Source organism: Tachysurus fulvidraco, chromosome 5 (genome assembly GCF_022655615.1).
Source record: "Tachysurus fulvidraco isolate hzauxx_2018 chromosome 5, HZAU_PFXX_2.0, whole genome shotgun sequence".
Taxonomy (NCBI): domain Eukaryota; kingdom Metazoa; phylum Chordata; class Actinopteri; order Siluriformes; family Bagridae; genus Tachysurus; species Tachysurus fulvidraco.
Window position 1 is genome coordinate 30779488 of NC_062522.1, and position 15651 is coordinate 30795138.

Sequence of the window (15651 nt, forward strand, 5' to 3'; positions counted from 1 at the left end):
CTAACAGCTCTGAAGCTGAAAAAAATCACAGAATCTCACAGGATGTGAGATACAGAGTGTTTCTTAACACAGTAACAGCTGAAGGCACTGGTACATTGCACAATATCACAGCATTACACAACCCCCCTACCCGTCATTTATGCAGACATGATAACAAATATGCACTCACACACACACACACACACACACACACACACACACACACACACACACACACACACACACACTGCACAAGCGGGCTATTAGGGGAATAATCTATCAGCACTTGGTGTTTTCGTGACTCAGAGAGGCCACAGACAAGAGGACACGATGGTGATTTGTGGTTAACAACGAGACCTTACTGGACAGTAGACCTAAAGGAATAAAAAGAGGGACAGAGATTTAATTGTACAAGGAATAAGAGCTCTGTGATTGAGATCTCGCACCCAGGGACCACTTTAATAGGTATGAATACTATATTTTCTGCCTGACTTCACTAGCTTTAACCTACAATATAGCTACCGTGTACTGACCGTAGGCCATATTTTGCTATTTATACATGTTAGTTTCCCTCTACAGCAGAGTTATTATTATTATTATTATTATTATTATTATTATTATTATTATTATCATCATTACAGATTTTTCTGCTGCAGCGGTCCCGTACCACCACATCCCTAAGGTGTTCTACAAGATACTGTGAAGGCCACTGAAAAACCCTGAACTCTGTCATGTTCCTGCTTGAGATGATTGTTTGCGAAAGCTAAATGAAATAAATGAAGATCACATCGACAATTAAAAAAAAATTATATGCTGATATTTAACTTTTTATTTATTTTATTTATTTTTTTACTATTCCATACTACACCTATTATTATTCCACATCAAACTATGTTATCCTTCACTGCTTTACCACAATGTATTATACTAAACTAAACTTAAATTATTAAGTACTGTTACAAAGACTCATGTCATATGATTGGATACATTAATATGATCGTGCGGTTCTGATTGGTCGCTTTAAGGTGTCAATCAACGGCTTTAACATACAAATTCCATGTGTAGAAGGCAGGGCTGGAGATTTGGGGGAGGGAGAACTTAAACACAAACCGTTCCCGAGCGCCATTTTGAATCCAGTAGGCATTGATTGCGTTGTTTGTGTTTTCCCACCCATATTCCGTTTCATCCTGTTAAGATAGGAGGCTCGCGTGGAGGACTGACCAATCCTGAAGCAGGTCGCCGATTACGCGTAGCCAATCCAAAGCAAGAAGGCGGGGTTTGTTCGGAATACGGGTGCGCGTATTCCTTGACTGTGGAGAGCAAAGATGGTACAGCGGAGAGACTTTGACGCGTCCGTTTAGAGGAATTTTTTTGACAGGATTGCTGTAGAAACCGAGTCTCGTTGGAAGTCCTACCGGGTCTCGGAAGACGGTTGATTAGTTTGATGTGGTTATATGAGGAATTCGGTTGTTTCGGTGTGGATATTTTGGGAATGTTTGGACATAGCAGCTCGGTTTTGCTTTGGGTCGCGCGAGACACTTTTACTGAGGGGATGTTAGCTAGCGTGCTAACAGAGACTCGGTTAGCTTAAACACTCCGGACTGAAACGCTGAAAACTTGGATTTTTAAGACAGAAATCCATCTCAAACAGCCGCCAGGTCGTTATTTGTACGCTGTACACCGAAGGGTTCGTGTAATACAGACGTTTTTTGGACGTCTAGGTGCTGTTTGGACAATAAATCCTGTCGCCTCGATGTGTTTTTTTTTTGGACCGAGAGATGTGGATTTATCCGTGTGGACGAATTCAAACTAAACCCCGAAATGTTTAGTATTTATGTGTAACATTACTCGTGTATAACAGCGTATTAACCTGACATGTATTTATGAATTTGTAACTCGAGTCAAAATCTCGAGGCTTGAGGTGAATGTTGTGATCAGAGGGGCAAGGTGTTTATTCTCTTAATGAGTAATAATATAATCAGGAGAAAATGCTGTCTAAACGGTGGACAGAAAGTGTAGTCATCACTTTTTAAAATATTTAATTTTAAACTCAACATAAAGTCCTCTAAGATTCATCCTGAAGTTGACAAGAAAAGCAGCTCCGATGGCGACGCTGTCACTTTGCTGTCCGGACTGTATTTTATCGCTCGGTAGCTGAAACGTGAAGCTGAAAACGCTTTCATGAAGACTCTCTTGATCTTATTGACAATTCATGAACATTCGGAAGAAAATCCTGAAGATCGAGGCAGAGACAGATCCGTCATCTGTGCATGATTGATTTCGGATTTTATTCTGAACTCAGGACTAAAAAATCATCCGCTTCTGAAGATGGGATCTGCGACTAAACTTGCCTTCGCCGTTTTCCTCATCTCCTGCTCATCAGGTGGGTCTTAAATGCAATATAAAAACTCTAATCGACATAAAACAAAGTGACTAAACAACTCTGAATGCTCTGTACACAAGATATGAAATCCATGATCACCAATGATTGTAATTTGTTTATAAATAACGTCATTTTTTGACAGCTGGTGCTTTTTGTCCTCCTAATAATATAGCAATCAATTAAAAGAACAACAATAATAAGAGATGTTTTATACTGAACGTTCAGCTTCACAGCCACAACAATGACATGGATATGAAACATATGAATTATCTCTCTCACACACACACACGCGCACACACACACACACACACACACACACACACCCATTCCTCCCTTTTACGTCACTTCCTCTACAGGTTAAACATAAAACATGTAGGATCCTGATTACCGTTGTGTACGGCTGTGTAAACAATAATAATATAATGTGTCCTACTTTGGTGCTTAGTGCTTGGCCCTATAGATATCAATGTAGATATCAACATGTGATACTGTGTGATGTCATCATAGTGAACATGGCTCAGGATTACATGACATTACACAGCAATCCAGCTTTGCAGTTAATGATGGCATCCCTCTGTGAAAATATCAAGAGGGGAAATGTTCCTAAAGTACACATAACATGATAAAAACTGTATTTAAATGCCTTTTTTTTTTTTTTTTTACCTCGGAGCATTGGGGCAGGTGGGGGGGTGTTGAAGAGGACGTTTTTGCTGCATAAAACTCTGGAAAGAAAATTGTCCACAGCACTAGTATTTAGTAAAATAAAAAATATATATATTTAGTAAAAACAAAAAAAAACAAGAAATCCGTTGTTCTTGAGGATCAGCAGACATCCATTGTCAGAAACAGGAAATTGTGATTTAAATACTGTAGCTAGGTATTAGACAGATAACAGAGAACACTAATGTTAGCTAGCATCGAAACATGTACATGTTCACCTTTTATGGCCAGTGCATAAAACTGAATCCAGATAAACATAAACCGAGCTAAATGTAATATGCCATACAATGTAGGCGAAGCATTTGTTATGGATTTTGGCGAGCGTTAACGCATCAATATGACATAGTTGCATCAGAACTGTTGCACATGTACACATGTAAAATGTCCTACGCCTGATGTCCTAGCTGCATCCCTCATGTCGTCATGAATACAGCCTCTTGTCCTGTGTTATTGTCAATATAAGAATTGTGCATCTTGTTCTATAACAAGGTATGGGCGTATTATAAGACTTGACCCGTAGTAGACAAATTTTCCACTTACCGCAAATGTATTCAATCAGCCAAGACACATCTGGCATCCAAATATACCTCCTTCACCTTGTGCACATGTAGATTATTAGTGGAATCCTCATCTAGGTTTGATTATTTTTACTGTATTTTTACTGTAGCTCATAATATTCTTTGCCAAAGAATTCTTTTACTGCAGAATTTTAGACCTTTACCAATCCTAAAGGCCAGTAGTGATGAATTAATTAAAAAAAATGGACTCGCACTGCTTTTGAATGCTTGTTGTGTTTCATATACCAAGCTGTAAAACCTGCATGTTTGTAAAGTTTATGTACTCTGTATAACTTCTAAAGATGAAGAAGCTGATGAGCATCAACAGGTTGGACTCAGATATCTTAATAATACTCAAATGTTTGCAATGTGTTCTGTTTCCTTCCTATGGTGTGTGTGTGAGAGAGATAGATAGAGAGAGAGAGAGACACACATGCGTGCCGTTGTATCTCTGGAGTTGGGCCGATGCCCAGAACAAGGTTAATTACACTTTCACTTTTCTGATAGAGAGAGGACGGGATTAGATAGGAACAGAAGAGAGACGTTTACTGCAGAACTTGAGTTTGTGTGTTTTCAGGATCCGGATCATGCCGGGGAGTGTGATCTTGTGTGTGTTTACAAAGGATAGGGAATGAAAGGTCAAGAAAAAATTCAAGAGCCCTTCAAACAGACATACAGCTTGATTCCGGACTGATCAGAACACAGGTCTGTACACAGAGTGTTCTGAGAAAGCCTGGTTCTACGTGACGCTGCGATCACGATCACACACTGCACAGATTACCATTACTCCAGAGCTGCTCAACACCGTCTTAAATAACAGGGGTCACTGTAGGAGGCCGGCCCTGGCCATGCGACAAACTTCATCCTCTTTTCAACGTTAGCCCACAGAGCTTCCTCAGCCATATTCCAAGGTTAACAGAGCCAGAAAATCCCAGACCTACTAATACACACACATTCACAGGAAGGCTTCTGTTAAATCCTTGAAAGCAGGCTGTCTTTGTTGTAAAGATGATAGCAAATTATTTTGTGTTCATCCTTGTTCCCATAAGCACATCTATTCTGAAGACAATTTCAACCCAATCGTTATAGTCTGGAAAGTTTAGGCTTATCTAGAAAGACATTTCTGGGGTTTTTTTACTCTGGGGTTTTTTTACTTGCTTGTTTTGTATCTTGCATTAGAAAAATTTAACGTTTTATGTGTGTGTCTTTTATAAACAGTGAGAAAAGATAAGTCAAGCTGGGTAAAATCAATCCATGTCAGTGCTCTGAGATGTTTGTCATTGTTTTAATCCTGCAGTCATAGATTCCTGATTCGGGACTTCTGATTCAACACAAACATCTGGATTTGTATGCTTTTTGGAAACTGTTGTTGAACATACAGTCACAAATTTTTATCAGAGTTATTCCTCTTGAGAAATAAAGACCGTAAACTAGTCTGACTAAACAGATGTGTTTAATGAAAAGCATTTTTTTTCCTCCCCTAGAAATTGTTCAGTCGTGAGTATAGCTTGTAGTGGAGTTTTGTAGGGCAGCTTGTAGCCTGACTAACTATGTGTTTTTCACTGATATTCTCATTGCCAAAAACTCCCAACATCCTCGTTTTGTTCAGTGTGTCATGCCATCTCGAATCAGTCAGACAAAGCAGCACACACGCTTTCACTTACCGCTACGTCCTGTTTGATAGGCAGCCTGCAAGAACACGGCTAAGAACCGTGAACACGTTTTAAGGGACAAAATGTCGTCTGGATCGGGAAGATTAGTGAGGAGGTCACCGAGGGTCGAGGTGGTACACATGGGGCTGCTGGTTCTGGTTCCTGTAACCCCCTCCCTTGGCCCCAACATTTTGAATTCCTGTGCTAAGTGCATGAGCCCCAAAGGAGCAGAGCGTCACTCGGCAGCTATGAGAAGGGATAAGACAGATGCTGTGCTAACACACTGTCTCTCTTTCTTTCTCTCTCTCACTCTCGCTCTCGCGCTCTCTCTCGTCTCCAGCCATTCTGGCTCCATGCTGTCCAGGTCAGAAGGGCACAGCACAGGCATATGCCTATATTAAATTCTCCTAATTGGCTCTTCTTCTTTTTTTTTTAAATACCTGGTTTACTATGTTATGGGTTTATTTTTTTAAAGGATAATCAATACTAAAAATGAGTATCCTTTAAAAAAAATGGGCAAGCTGCTATAGCTTTTAAACCTAACCTCATAATGTAGACAGAATGATGGGATTTGAAGATGATCTGGTTGCTGTTAGATATCAGAACTGCAGTGACACGTTGTGCGCTATGTTGTGAACGTGTGCGATGTCGAGCAACGCGAAACAGATTTCGCAAGTCGTTCGAAACGAGATGTCTGGCTTCACTCCTGAGAGTTTGTCAGTATCGATAGAGCTTTGGTTGTGGTGGTGTTTTAAAAACTGAGGCAAAAGAGCGGGTTTATTGGTGTAGAAAGGTGAGGGGGACGTTTTGACATTTCACAATATAAACGTCTTGTAGCAGTGATCGTCTCTATACAGATTCAGCCCTGCGACCAGGAGCCTTTTCACAACGAGAAAGATCACATTGTCGACTCGCAGAATCTCACAAGTGTGATATTTTTGTGTGTGCGCGCATGTGGGAGAGAAAAGGCGAAGTTGCTGGTGTGAAAGGAAGTGTCTCAGCCTGCCAGCGTGAGCGTATTCTGCATGTGTTTGTGTGTTGGCAGCCTTTGCCTGCATGTGTGGGCGTGTGTATATTCGAGGGTCCGGTAAGGCGCATTCGGAGGCACTCGAGGACGCCGTTAGAGGAAAAACTCGGCAGTGATTACAGAGCAGGAGTCGGGAGCGAGGGCCGCGCTGTTCAGAGGAGGCACAAACATTAACAGGATAATCACAGGCTCCGAGATGCTTCGTGCTGGAGAGATGTGTTCGTTTTTATCACGCCTGATACAGTGTATTAGTTTTTTCTGGTGTATATTCCATGATTATATCTTGCACATCATATCAGCGGCATCAAATTGCGCTTAAAAAAATAGCAGCTCTAACAGTAGCTGTATGCTGAAGTCTCCATTGTTAGTGCAGAGGGAAAGCTTTGCATTTTCTGGCTCAGAAAAGTCTTTATGGTGGACAGAGTTATCCTTTATTTCCCAATGGGATGAACAGCTCTTCTTTATGTTTTCTTTTTTGTTGTTGTTGTTTTAAATTCAAGCCAGTTATTCCATTGTCTCAGATCAAATAACGGACCAAATCAAATCATTTGTGACAAGGCGGAACGGTTTTGTGTCTTTTTGCATACGGAGTGAATTTGGCTTTAGCTCTTCCTTTTTCATGGTGTAATTGCACAAAATCCAACAAGATTGCCATGACTACTTCACCTAATATTTCTATCAAGTCCCTGTGTTTAAGTTCTGGGTTTAATGATCTCCCAGATTTTTTATGCCTGGATGAGTTGGAAGAACTCAAAGGTTCACAAATGTCTTTTTAAGTTCATCGAGTCTCACCAGAAGATAGATTTTTCGACCTTTAACCATCTGTTTAGTATTTATATCGTCTTTGGCTTTCCGTTGTGGAGTTGTTATTGTTGTTGTTGTTGTTTTCTGCCACCAATTGCTACAGAAAAAAAAACAACAAACTTTTCCTCGTCTAATCACTGGAGTCAGTGCAGTATTACTGACGAGCTCCACCACAGATCTTAACCAAAACAATCAGGATAATTATTAACAGTCCTCCTCACGCGTTACAGTACAGCACATCCCATAATAACACAAGGACACTGTTACCATGGTGCAATAGAGAACGCATTCATCTTTAGCTTACACAATCTATTATATTATACCAGGTTATGATCGTGATGGATGAGAGATGTGCTTGCTTTTATATTTTGTGCCATGTGAACGTCAGAGAGGGTTATTTTTCTCAATGATTTGTAGCCACTTTATAGGCCTCCAAAGATACTCGGGGATGGAGCTCCGGCAGAAATCCTTCAAATGTTGTTGTAGGCCCAATCTTAAAGGGGAGAAATGTACCTTTTAGGTCCAGGCTTGTTCCTAAAGGGTTAGGCTGCATTTCTCAAGGTAAAAGGAGGCCCAGATCGACTTTGTATCTGCTATAATATAAATGATAAGAAGAACTTGTTTCTTCATCATTTCAGAGCATTAAACGTGCCTCTAAATGGATATTAACAATCGTGTCCTCATCTTGGCCCTCGGACTTGAATTGAATGTTTCTACATAATTTGTTTTTTTCCGTTCCTCTGTTGATGGCTGTTAGATTATCGCTGCAGGATCACAGGTTTGTGATTATTCGCAGTCACGTTGTTAGCGCTCTGATTTTAGATTCACAGCATTGTGTTTTACAGAAGCAGAGAGCCATCAGACGGCTTTTGATTTGAGCTCACGGATAGGCAAAGTTTGGAAAAGCGTGACTAAAATATTCCTCACCTTTATAAACTATTTAACGAGCATGTTTCTATCAGCGACACTCTCTCTCTCTCTCTCTCTCTCTCTCTCTCTCTCTCTCATACACACACCTACTACCTCCATCATGATCTGCTTTGCTGCAGCGAGTCGTGATGAAGGTTATTGTGACTGAACGCTCTGTTTGTCCTGTGTGTGTGATTGTGTTTGACTTTCATCCTTATGGGTGACTGATGCTCCGCTTCACCCTGACCTTAACCTTTTTAAACACTCAGCATTCAATAAATCAATCCATACTGGTGTGAGCCAGTCACTGTGCCTAACTGTGTATACGTCCTTGTCATGGACCGTGTCCTGTATGTCGTACCATACCATGAATGTAAATACTGTAAATAAAACTCTGAAAGTTTGGTATAGTTCAGATGGTATCAGATTTTTAAATCCGGCAGAAAGCAAACACACTTTGTTGAATGTACTTTTCTTTCCAGAGGCCCCTTATCAATAAGTTTATTTTGGATCGCATTCTAAATGTTTTATCATTGCATCATCATAGTGGAGTTCAGTTTAGTTTAGGATAAAGAAATTTAGATGTAAAGCACAGATACATAACTTTTTTTTTAACGCGGAATGAATTTCCCAGAGTGGAAATAACACCGCTGACACAGAGTGATTAATGCGGTTGTGGTTCTGACAGGTGTGTGTGTGTGTGTGTGTGTGTGTGTGTGTGTGTGTGTGTGTGTGTGTGTGTGTGTGTGTGTGTGTGTGTGTGTGTGTGTGTGTGTGAGGGAAGGAGTAAGTGCAATTCGACTGAACATGGCAGGAAGATTAATGGGTGACGGTTATGACTGCATATTTGCCTAGAACATTACTGCATAACAGGTGTATCAGCCCTGTACAGAGCGAGTGTTCAGTCCTCCTCCACGCAGGCACACGGTGAGAGTGTAAAATAGTTCCTGTGACAATAACGGCGCTTAGCGCTAACAGAGTCGTTCCATTCCTGGTACATGGAAAGCACCAATGTATAAAAGCTCTCACTTTAAATCTGAACAAAGAGCGAGAGAAAGCGCTCTGTTGAGGAGTGCAGCTGTTTCACTTCATCATCAGGAGATTAGGAGTTCACATCACCGTGACGCCAGGAGTCAAAAGACAGATTCACAAGCTCACAAACAGATGTGCTGTCTCAACCCGTATCGGCTCACGTAACCAAAACGGCCGAATCCGTCCCGCTGAGCTTTTCACATGCTCGTGTTAGTAAGACGTGAAAACGCCAGAGAAATCTGTATCAGAGCGAGTACAGCTTCAGGACGACACCACCGCCGTGTTTGTTTTTTAAATGTAGCTAAGAACTAACACGAAGACAAGCGTGAAGCCATGGCCTCTTTCTTTACAAAGGTCTCGATGAATTTTGGGATTGAAGAACGCCGTGTTTATAACTCTTAACAAAAAGTCACAAGTTCTCTCTGTACATTGAACTCATTGTACATGTACAATAAATTGTCTATATTCTGTCAGATCAAGATTCAAAGTGCGTGTATGTGTGTGCACGTGTGTTTGAGTGAGAAAGGTTGGCATCAGTAACTGCTGGAGAGAGCGAGATTGATTGCTTACGGTGTTATGATCGGACAGTGTGAATTTGAGATTGAGCAGTATATGGATGACTGCAGTCTGTGATTGAGTAAATGAGGCTGTTTCCTGTTCGAAGAGCCTCAGGTTAAATGTTTAAGGTGTTTAGGCTGTGTGTGAAACGTGTCCTTGTGACTGGGGTGTGTGTGTGTGAGAAAGCAGAGAGAGAGAGCAGATGAGAGAGACAAAAAACAAAATAGAGACACACATGCAGAGAGACCGAGAGGAGAATAAGAGACGGGGGCAGAAAAAGAGATTGCAACGTGAGAGGCATGCAGAGAGAGCGAGATATAGACAGAGAGACACCATAAAAGAGAGAGGGAGAAATGCAGAGAAGATAAAATGACCAAGAAATGGACAGAGAGAGAGAGAGAGTGAGACTCTTTTGTGTTTTTGTTTGTTTTAATAGGATTATGCAAGTATGTGAAATCTGAAAATAATGAAACATTCAATGTTTCAAAGTCCTATTTAATCACATTTTAGTATTGAATGTTATCAATGAAAGGTTTTAAAGCTTTTTCTTGTGTCGCTATTGTTTTTGTTTCCTGTGTCTTTTTTTTTGTTGTCAGTGTGTTCAGGGACATTTCTGCCATCCGCTCGAAAGCCACAACAAAAATGTCTGACTTTTAAAGCCTTTTTACCAAGCGAAGGTTTGTCTTTTTTTTTCTGATCCCATTCACAGCAAGGTAATTCGCTCTGTTTCCGTTTCCAATTCAGCCATTTTGAAGGTTATTTCTAACCGTTAGAATAAAAATGTCAATCAATTGAAGTCTAACTCTCTTTCATAATGTTATTTAATAGATTTTATATCTCTCAGATATCAAGGATAAATTTATGCTGAACTTCTATGTCTGAGCTGCTACTCATGAATACCTTTGATGCATTATGGAGGTCCAGTGCATTATAGTGTGTGTGTGTGTGTCTGGGTGTGGGTGTGTGGGTGTGTGGGTGTGTTAGCTGCTTTAATGGACCTTGCTGCACAAGTTAGAGATCCGTTATCAGTCATGCCAAAAATAAATGCATAACTGAATGTATATTTAATCTGATTTCATCAAACATGATTAAAATACAAAAAATTTTGATTGGCAAATAGTGTTGAGAAACTCTTCATAATTGTTATATGGTCTACGTAGAAGAAAAATGATTTGAGACTGAATTTATGCTCTGGTGCTGGAATCTTCTCAGGGCCTCCAAAGTTTGAACAAACCCAAATCCTGCGTCCGTTTCAAAAACCCTGTAAGTCTTTCCAAATTGCAAAGTTGCACGACAGAAACTGTGTAGCTAAATATTTTATTTTGAAAGGCATTTCCTAATGCCGGATTTTGGTGTGTGTGTGTGTGCGCGCGCACTGAACTCGCACACAAAGGAACATGTTCATGCTGCACATTCTAGGCTTAAGCCTGTCAGTCTAACGTATTTTTCAGCAAGCAGTCCTGTGGTTTGGTTCTGCTGATTCTCTCGGCTCCTAATGAAGTGGACGTGTGCTTTCTAAGCTAGCTTTGTACCAGGATTCACACTGTGGCCACTAACTTATCCCGCTTAACCGTCCGGGTCCTTAAATCTATCCCCCTTTCACCATGTTGACTCCATGCCAGGCTGCGTTTAAAACCTCCGACGTTCTGCTGCGCTACATCGAAGGAATGAGCGTTATGTGCAGCTCGAGTGGCTCGAAGGGCACCAAGCAGGAACGCAGAGCGCTATTGAGGGTACAGTAGAGGGGCAGATTTCCAGGCACGAATGAATGTGGTGCAGGGAAAAGGTCAACGTTTAGGTTTATGGTGCACCGTTAGCACCTAAGATGAAGTATGAGCTTGTTATTTAGCTGTGCTGGACCGCAGGACGCTATTTTAGCCAAGTACATGTGTTGTGTTCAGATGTGGTTGTGTTCATCATGTTTACAAGAAGATTGCACATGAACAAGCCATTCATCTTTTATATGGCCCTTCAGAAGTCGAAACTTTACAAACCAGCCCAGTTTTTTTGATGCAGCAAAGTATTTAGACTATTTTTGAGTCTAGAATTAAGTCTTTAGGTTTGGTAAAGTATTAGTTTTTAGGTGTATTAGTAGTCTTTGTGGTGTGTGGAGTACAGACAGTATCGGCATTTAGGTTTGGGTGTTTATTGTTGGTTTGTGATATCGGTGTTTTAATGTGGTTGTTGTAGTGTTTTGGTTTCAGTATCAGTGTGAAGATGTGGGTAAGTAGAGTTGTGGTTGCAGTATCAGTGTTTGGGGACGTGGTGTTTGGAGTAAGGTGTCTGTGTTTAGGTCTGGTTGTTTAGTTGTAGTTTGGTAAATAGAGTTATGGTGCAGTGTTTGGGTATGGTAGTGACTGGAGTACAGTGTTGGTGTTTGATGTTGGGTATGTGGTATTATTGGGTAGTATCATTGTATAGATTTGTGCTGTTTGTTGTACTGTTTCTGTGCTGAGATTCGGGTATCCGGTGGTGTTCTTACTGTACCGGTTTGGATTGTTCTAGTTGGTGTTGGTTGTACAGTATCGGTGTTTAGATTTGGATTGGGGCAGGCACTGTTGGTGTTTGGAGTACAGTTTCAGTCGGGGTGTTTTGTGGCGTGGCAGCTGCCGCTCTGCAGTGTAATTGAAGTGGAGACTGATTGGCTGCGCTGCATTCCAGCCTGGATTAAGAGATCAGATTCTGCGGCCGTGTTCTGCTTTTTACTGACCCTGTGGAAAGAGTGCTGCCTTTCAACCTCCTCATTCTTTCTCTCTCTCTCTCTCTCTCTCTCTTTCTGTCTCTGTATCTCTTTCTCTCTCTCCATCTCTTTCTCTCGCTCTGTATCTCCCTCTGTATCTCTCTCTTTCTTTATCTCTCTGTATCTCTCTCTGTAAATCTCTCTTTCTCTCTGTATCTCTCTCTATCTTTATCTCTCTCTCTCTCTCTCTCTCTCTCTCTCTCTCTCTCTCTCTCTCTCATAGAAGGTTCTGTATCTCTAAAACCAATAAAGCATTTTACATGAAATCCCATTTATTCCTTATTCCTTTTCATAGCTTTCCTTTTGCCTGGTTCCTCTCGGCGGGTCACCGTGTTGTGACTTGATCTGTACGTACATTTTTGGTTACAGCGAGCAGAATATTTCGTTTCAGGATGTGTCCAAATCGAGGTACTTCTCTTCCTATTTCTATTTCTGTCAGCTAGCATTTTAGAGGAGCGTAATGACATGTTCTTTCAGCTAACAATAAGAAGCTTACACGTGTTTTTTTTTGTTTTTCTCCTTCACGTCCTCGTATTCTATTAAGGAGCCGCATGCACATCGTTTGTTTCCTTCAGAGATGCATTACAGAAAGTTGTGTGTAATAACATGGCTTTCTCACGATCTTCAGTGTAACGTTCCTGATTAGACAAAATATTTAGATTAAGATAAAGTAAGGAACATTGTTCTTCCCTTCATTGTTTTCTTGAACAGGCCATGTTCATTTGGACCACTCTCTTATCCAGAGTTGCTTCCACAAGCCATTTACAGGCCAGTCTCTCTGGAGCTGCCTGGGTTAAGTGCTTCCTTTAGGGGACACAATAACAGCAGCAGGATGCTATCAATCAGCATCGAACCCCCGACTTTCTGGGTCAGGGCCAAGTTCTGTGGCTTCAGGTCTATTGTCATTTATGAGGTAACATTGTCATTATCCAGTTATTAACACAGCATCAGTATTTTTACTAATAAATACTACATTACTGATGTATTGATTATTGAGGGACGCCTGAACATCATGTGGCAGCAAAATCTCATGCATAAGATCAGGTCTGAGGAGAACAGAATAACTCCAATAACTCTTTGTATCCATGGTGAGATGAAAAGCATCTCTGGACTCTGAAACCTGAAACTTAAGGCCCTAGAGACTTGAAGGACGTTTAAAGACGCAACATCACAGTCCGTGCAAACTTGCAGCGCGTAGAGCTAGAATTCGTTCGCTTGCTCCTCCTCTCCAATTCGAAAACACTTGCTTTTCAGACGCTTTTGTAAATGTACAGTGTTACTTCGGGGCCTGAAGGGAGGTCTTTTGAGCTCGTTAAATTATTGAGCGTGGTCAAAGTTGTCTGTCAGCAGAAACCTTAAACAGCTCGGAGACTCTTCGTCCCCAGCTCTCGTCCCCTCTCCACTAGTCGTCGTAATACAACCCCCACCTCTCTCTCTCTCTCGCTCTCTGCCTTTCTCCCTTTTTTTCTTATCTCTGTCTCCATTTCGGTCTCTGGTTCTGTCTGAGAAAACACACACACACACACAAAGAGAGAAAGCCTTTTCAATCGAACACGCATTATGAGCAGTTCACACAGTGACAGTGTGGCTGGAGGTGGTTGAGGTGGAGGCGGGAGGAAAAGACGGGTGTTTCTACGGCGCCGCTGTTTTATTCGAGCGCTTTTCAGACAAGTCCACACTCACCTTTTGATCGGTGTGTGGTGTAATGGCTGAGTCTAATTGGCTTATTTTGGCTCTTTGACTGACAGAAGGCCCTAAATGATGCCAAGCTGTCATTGAAATGCTGTTTTGTTCCAGCTACTCTACTTCAGTTTAATGAGCGCCAGGTCTCGGCGCTCTCCCGCTCTCTCCATGCCAGGACGGCATAATTGGAGCTGAACGCAGGTGTAATTCCTCTGTTGGCAGTTTCAATGTCACCGCTCAGATCCTAGTGTATAATTTATGGGTATGACAATACCGATGCTTCTAAGTTCTGATTTTGCTTTATTGGAAAACATCACTTTTTCTTCTGTGTGCATCTTTTTTGACGTACCTAAAGAATGGGAGGTTTTTACACCTGGTTACTTCATGCGTTTTCTGTGATCCGATAGCTATCCGATGGTAAAAAGACCAGGTCTAAATGCCCTCCGAAACGGTTTCAAGACAGATATAAATCCGATCGCTCAAACCCCTTCCTTCAGGAGGTGGTCTGGGACGCATTTCAGATGAAACTGGACAGGTGTAAATGCATGTTCAAACCACATATGCCAGCGCTGTACTCCTCCCAAACGGAAGTACGTCACTCACAGGTGACTCGCGAGTCATGCATCGCGCCAGAAACAAATAACATGGACGACACGCATGTGTCAAAATATATTTAAGTATATACACCAAAGTGTGTTCCATTTTAATTACCCCAGAAATGAGGTAAAATATATTTGCATATTGGGTAGGAGTAGAAAGATCGGATCGATATCCGATTCGCCGAGACACGTTTATGTGGCCTAATGTAAATGGAACAGTTTTAACAAATAGATAGCTATCGGATCAGAGTACACACACGAAGTGACCAGGTGTAAAAAGGACCCAATATTACAAATTGTAATGGGAAGCACTTTAAATCTTTCTGTACACATTTTGATGTTTTCTGTCTTCTACTAGACAAACTGGCCTTAGCCTGATTCACACTCACTCACATCCTGAGACGTTACCGTTATATTTTTAACACCACGTTTGCTCCAGTCAAAGATTTCTCAAAAGTTTGTGCGCCTGAGACCATCACAGCCGATTTCGGCACGTGGATGTAAGGAATCGTGTTCATTCAGCTACAGGGACATTAGCGAGATGTCAGGCGAGGGCGTCTTGGGTACGGCTCGTCCCAAGGGTGTTCGGCGGGGTTGAGGTCAGAGTCACGGCTTTGCGAGTCGGCTCATAAATAACGCATCCTGTAAACTTTACCGTGGTATTTATTTGATGGAGAAATTCCTCAGCAGCTCTAACAGGCAGCTCCTCTTGTATATAAGGAGTAAAGCATGATGTAGCATTCTATTATAGAAAGAAAAACATCGATACGCAGTCACAGTTTACCAGTTTGTCTTTAAATCAATTACACAAAGCTTTATTTCAGCGGTCGCAAGGTTTCATTTGAGAGTAAGACTTCTTTAGGAGAAGTCTTACTCTCTCTAACATATTCTGTTCGCCGCTTCACAGCCTTTCACACAACACTCGCACTCCTTCAGGGAAACGCAACACTGTCTTTTGCAACAGAAGCACGAAACAATCTAAAATATTTAACTCCAGGTCTGTCACTT

The 15651-nt window shown here is 41.4% G+C and overlaps 1 protein-coding gene across 1 annotated transcript in view; it reads left to right on the forward strand.

The window, feature by feature from the left end:
• The first annotated feature begins 1051 nt into the window (after positions 1–1051).
• acvr2ab (activin A receptor type 2Ab) overlaps positions 1052–15651 on the forward strand; it is a 33071-nt gene continuing 18471 nt past the window's right edge. Inside the window, exon 1 of the mRNA XM_027159816.2 lies at positions 1052–2362. Coding sequence (XP_027015617.1) covers positions 2308–2362 — 55 coding nt within the window. The 5' untranslated portion in view covers positions 1052–2307. The remainder of the gene's footprint in view (positions 2363–15651) is intronic.